Here is a 5,423-nt window from a genome sequence, read left to right on the forward strand (position 1 = left end):
AACCAGTGCTATTGGGATGCAACCCCTCCCCAATTCCCCAATACTACTTTCAAAACAAATATATCAAACTTGATTTTTCCATTAGAATGCACACTAAGTAAATCAAATCTTTCTCCACACTAAGTAAATCAAAATCCAAGACCCAGATTTTATATAGATAGATAGATATAGATATAGATATAGATATAGATATAGATATAGATATAGATATAGATATAGATATAGATATAGATATAGATATATAAACAATGCAAACAATTATTGAGCTTCATCTTCTGGACAAGAATGCCAAGTTAGTCTCTCTTCATAAAAAGCAATTACGATTTGAGGACACTTCATATTTGCTTCTTTTGCCAGTACCAAGCCTGCCTCATCTGAGTCCTTCCGTTTCATGAGAAGCATCAACTCTCCACTGCTGTCTGTGGCACCAATTATTCGTTCAGGATCAAGACCTCTGGCAAAGCCTCTTGGTTTATCAGCAGCGTCTCTCTTCTTCTTTGATTTGCTATCATCAGATTCACTGTCAGATAAAGATTTTCCCTTTGTACCATCTTTCTCTTTACCAGCTTTTTGAGAATTAAGAAATGCTTCAATTAACTCTGGACAATCTAAATTTTCTTCTGGTTCCCAAGTATTGTCTGCATCTGTAAATCCCTTCCACTTCAGGAAATATTCCACCTTCCCATTCACTACGCGTCGGTCCAGTACTTTTTCCACCACAAATTCTTCAGGCTCTGCTCTTCAACATTTTTACCCTTTCCATTCTGTTTCTTACCCATTTTTTGCAATGTAGTTTTATTGGAAGCCATTTTTTATTGCAGACTTGAAGAGTTCACGGCTCCGAGCTGCTCCGGGTCGCAGGTCTGTGGCGTCTCCCCCCTCCATGAACTTTTTAAAAATCCCCATGAACAAAAAAAAATTCAGCACTTAACATAAAACCTTCAACATTTTTACCCTTTCCATTCTGTTTCTTACCCATTTTTTGCAATGTAGTTTTATTGGAAGCCATTTTTTATTGCAGACTTGAAGAGTTCACGGCTCCGAGCTGCTCCGGGTCGCAGGTCTGTGGCGTCTCCCCCCTCCATGAACTTTTTAAAAATCCCCATGAACAAAAAAAAATTCAGCACTTAACATAAAACCTACAATGACCACATTATATCGCAAATTACTAAATATGAAAGAAACAGAAAACTGTGGCCCATAACAAAGAGGAAAATCATATAATGAAAAAATCCCAAAATGATAGAGATGATGGGATTGGCAAGTGTGAAGTTTACAACTAGTCATTAATATATTCGATGTGCTCAATAATTTAAACAGAACTGAACATAATGCTGAAAGAAACAGAAGATGCAAATACAGCCAAATGGAATATCTAGAGATTTAAAAATACAAGTATCTGAAAAAAAAAGGTCTTGGTTGTATTAACATCAAACACTGCAAAAGAAAAGATGGATGCCCTTAAAGACACAGCAATGGAAATAATCCAAACTGAAACACAGAAAGAGGGGGAAAAAAACGATATATATATAAACACAGAGCAAGCCAGCTGACGGCAAGATGGTTAATGATGGTTAGTGCGGCTGGATCCCACCCACGCGGCCAACTGTGTGGTTTGAGTTCCAGACCCAGTGGCTCGAAAAGTGTGCTGAGCATGTGTACATCATGCCCAAAACCCCAGAGGAGTACTGGAGAAGGAATGCATGTGGCCACCCCTCCTAGGGATGCGTTGTCACCACAGCCCCGCCCTGCCGCCACCCCTGTGCCTCTCTGCAGTGAGCACGTGTGCCCCATAGCAAATTAATAAAGAGAAGGGTAGAGCCTCAGTGACTTTGGGGCAGCAGCAGTTCAACCCAGTGAAGCTGAGTGGGGAGAATATTTAAAGAAATCGTGGCTGAACATTTCCCAATTTAGATGAAGCAACGTACCCAGAGATTCAAGCAGCTCTCTAGCTCTGCAAGCACAAACACAGTCTCGACAAATGGTATCACAACCCAGTTTCTGAAGAGCGGGAATTGCCTGACCAGCCGGGCGGGGCATTGCACAGGGATGACTGACGACCGAGTCCTCATAAGAAATCAGACAAGGAGGAGACAGAAAGACATCTCTAAATGTCAGCCTAGAATTCTCAGTCCAGCAAGAACCTCTTTCAGAATCGAAGTGAAATCAAGACTACTTCAGGGGCCGGCAAGTGGCATGGTGGTTAAGGCGCTGGACTCCCACGGTCCGACTGCAGTTCTGGTCCCAGACCTGCCAGCTTACTTTCTCTCTCTGGTCAAATTAAATAATACTACTAAATAAATAATTCTTAAATAAAATAAAAATACTTCTTCATACAGGCTGAAGCTTAGCAAATCTGTGGGAAGTCGACTGTACTACAGGAAACACGAGACGTTCTGCAGGAGAAGCCGCAGCCAGAACCTCGAGGAGCCCTAACACTGTATCTAAAGAGCAGTCCTGGGGACACTATTTAATTGTCGGCTTAGAGAGCATTTGTGATCGTGTAGATAAACATAAAACATACTTTCCTCTATTATTGGTATCTTGACAAATGAGGGGAAGTTGAAAGAGCAGGGCTGTGGACTGCGGCTGGAGGAGTGAGGTCAGCCTGTGCTGGAGGTGGCACCGGACAACCTTGAAAGGGTGGTCACCCTGGGCTCCCGGCATCTGCTACCTTAACAGGCTGCAGGAGCAGACTCCGGGTGCCTCTCCTCATGCTCCCGGGCAACCGCGCCTTGACCCAGAGCTCTGGCTCTGACAGGTGCAATGGGGACGTGCTGAGGGTGCAGGAGCAGGCCTTCCTGAGCGTTTGGAGACGTCACAGGTCATGCAGTGACAGGGACTGCAAGTGCCCAGCTCTGCTGTCATCCTCGGTGCGACCAGCCTCAGGAAGAGGTCTGGCAGGGCACTCCCTTCCAGGGTGAAGGAAGCGTGTGGGACGCCTGTACCCACATTTCCCACTGCACTGTGCTGGGAGCCTACACTACGTCACCATTCTGCCTAATTGAGGACAGACTTCACAGACAAAGCAATAAATCTCTGTGGCCGAAATCAAGAAGACCTAACGTGACCCAAGGACTGAGTCCTCTCAGAGGGGTCAAGGATCTTAACCCCAAGGCCAAGGCCGCCATCCTGCCCGCAGGCCTGCTGCTGTCTGCAGGACACGTGGGCAGTGGTGACAGAGGCTCTTCCCCTGTGGCCATGTCCAGCCCCCGTGCAGATGTTACATGGGACATGGCCTCATCCTTGGGGTCATTAGTGGATCCCAGTCCTCAGTCCCACCGCAGGAAACTCACAGAGGAAAGCAACTCATTAGACCAGCCTCGAATGAGCCCCGGGAGGCAGCGCTGCTGAGACTTGAACAAATGAGGCCTGAGGGTGTTAAAAGCTGACTTTTCCCCTTGAGCCCTTCAGGTTCCTCAAATGATGCAACACCAGGGATTGCTCCAGACCGGGCGTCGCGTCACAGACTGGCGTGAAGGCTCGCTCCAAATGCACTAACATTAGTACACAACCTGCTGTTTTGTCTTTTATTTTACTCATTTTACTTTTATCGTATGTATTTTTATTTTATTGAGGCAAAAGTCACATAGCATATAATTCAGCACTTTAAATTCTTTGGAGTGAGTGGCGTTCAGTACATCCACAATGCCAAAAGAACTGCTTATTCCAAAACATGCCGTAAACCAAAAAAACAGTCACTCACTCCCCTAGCTGGCAACCACTAACCTGTTCTCTGTCTCTGTAGATGTTCCTGTTCTGGACATTTCATATAAATGGAATCACACAGTAGGTGCCAGCAGGTGGCATGGAAGTTAAGGAGCTGGATCTCACATGGCCCACTGCAAGTCCGGAGCTAGAAGCTTGAAAAACACACTGAGTGCAGAACCAGCAGTTAGCGTAATGGCTATGTCGCTGGACTCCCATGTAGTTGACCGCGGTTCGCGTCCTGGACCTGGTGGCTTAAAACTCACGCCAGGCGCGTGTGTGTGCGTGCCCAAGATTCCGAGAGGAGAATGGAGGAGAAGGGACTGTGGCGTGGCCATCCCACCTGGGGGGTGATTTCTCACTTTCTGTCTCTATGTCTCTGTCTGTCTGGCGAGCGCACATGCCCTACCTCTCCAAAAAAATAAAAATAAAAAAACACTGAGTACATGTGCATACGTGCCAGATCCCAAGAGAATGGAAGAGAAGGGATTGCAGCTTGGCCACCCCGGGGAGTGCTTTCTCACTTTCCCTCCGTCTGTCTCTTTCTGTCTCTCTCCAGAGAATACATGTGCCCTACAGCAAAACAAAGGGAATCCCACAGTTTGGGGCTCTGTGTTGGCTTCTTCCACATACAAACCTTTTCAAGGCTCAGCCATGGTGCAGCCTGCACCTGCATGCCATGCCCTTAAGTGGCTAAACAGTACTGCACGGGGGCAGTAGGTAGCGTGGTGGTTAAGGCACAAGACTCTCACATGGCTGACTACGGTTCAAGTACCGGTCCTGGCGACTAGCTTTCTCTCTCGAGTGGGTGTCCCCTATAGCAAATTTAAAAAATAATAACAAAATAATTCATAAAAAGGTAAAAAGCAGTACTCCACTGTGTGGCTGTGCCATGCTGCACTTGTCCAGTCTCTGGCTGGTAGTCTGGCCCGGTCTCTGTCTGGTAGTCACCTGGGCTGTGGCTGCCGCCCCACTGTTAGGGACACTGCACCCCACAGGTGCCCACAGGTGCTCGGGCGCCCTGACCTCCTGAGCAGCACCGTGCACACAGTCCCTGGGTCCTGGCAGCCTTTGTTGCCACAGTTCCCACTCCTTACCTCAGGCTGCTGCTGAAACAATTGCCTTTAAACCCTTGCGAACGGCCCCGCCCCTGTGTGCCCCCATACCCCACCAAGCTCAGCCCCAGCAGAGGTCAGGTGAGATGGACCCAAAGCCCTTCAAGGTGGTCTTTCAAGGAGTGACCAGAGAAGCGAAAACAAATAACCTAGTGTTTTTTTTAAACTCGTAAATGACTAGATACAGAAGTGCGCACACTTACAGTGGCACGTTACCCAGCTGCAGCGTCCCCCATCAGCACATCACAGCAGACACCCACAGGAGAGCGTGCCCGCTCTGGCCGGGACGTGTGTGCACAGCCTGCTGAGCACAGGGACACCCCTTTTGAAACGGTTTCTCAGAAACTCCCACGTGGTGCTCGCACCCCATCTCCTCCTCACCGTAACGTCCCCGAAGACGAAGCTCAAGTCCAGAGAAAATGCAGGTCTCTGAGGGCAGCTCACTTTCCCCAGCGAAGGCGCATCCGGAAATGCCCCGCCCACTGTCCCCTTTGACGCTGTAGCCCCCGTGGGAGCGGTGCGGCTGCTCCACCTTTCACAGGCAAGCACGCCCGCCAGTCAGCAGCGTCGGTGACACGGCCCCCCGGGCAAGGGGGGTGC

At 48.3% G+C, this 5,423-nt stretch overlaps 1 protein-coding gene across 1 annotated transcript; it reads right to left on the minus strand.

The window, feature by feature from the left end:
- Positions 1-251: 251 nt before the first annotated feature.
- On the minus strand, positions 252-1,196 carry LOC106735098 (chromobox protein homolog 3-like). Its single transcript, XM_014588704.2, has 2 exons — positions 940-1,196; positions 252-737 (listed from the first exon to the last, which is right to left on the minus strand). The coding sequence occupies exons 1-2, from the start codon at positions 1,007-1,009 to the stop codon at positions 259-261; spliced, it is 549 nt and encodes a 182-aa protein (XP_014444190.1). The 5' UTR covers positions 1,010-1,196; the 3' UTR covers positions 252-258.
- Between the last annotated feature and the right edge of the window lie 4,227 nt (positions 1,197-5,423).

This window comes from Tupaia chinensis, unplaced genomic scaffold (assembly GCF_000334495.1).
Source record: "Tupaia chinensis unplaced genomic scaffold, TupChi_1.0 Scaffold000037_4, whole genome shotgun sequence".
NCBI lineage: Eukaryota > Metazoa > Chordata > Mammalia > Scandentia > Tupaiidae > Tupaia > Tupaia belangeri.

What these genes read in the sequence shown, in the direction of transcription:
- LOC106735098 (XM_014588704.2), bottom strand. Translation starts at nt 1,009, where the DNA reads ATGGCTTCCAATAAAACTACATTGCAAAAAATGGGTAAGAAACAGAAT. An exon ending in AAAGGGTAAAAATGTTGAAG is followed by an intron (nt 738 to 939) that starts GTTTTATGTTAA and finishes AATGTTGAAGAG; the next exon opens with CAGAGCCTGAAGAATTTGTG.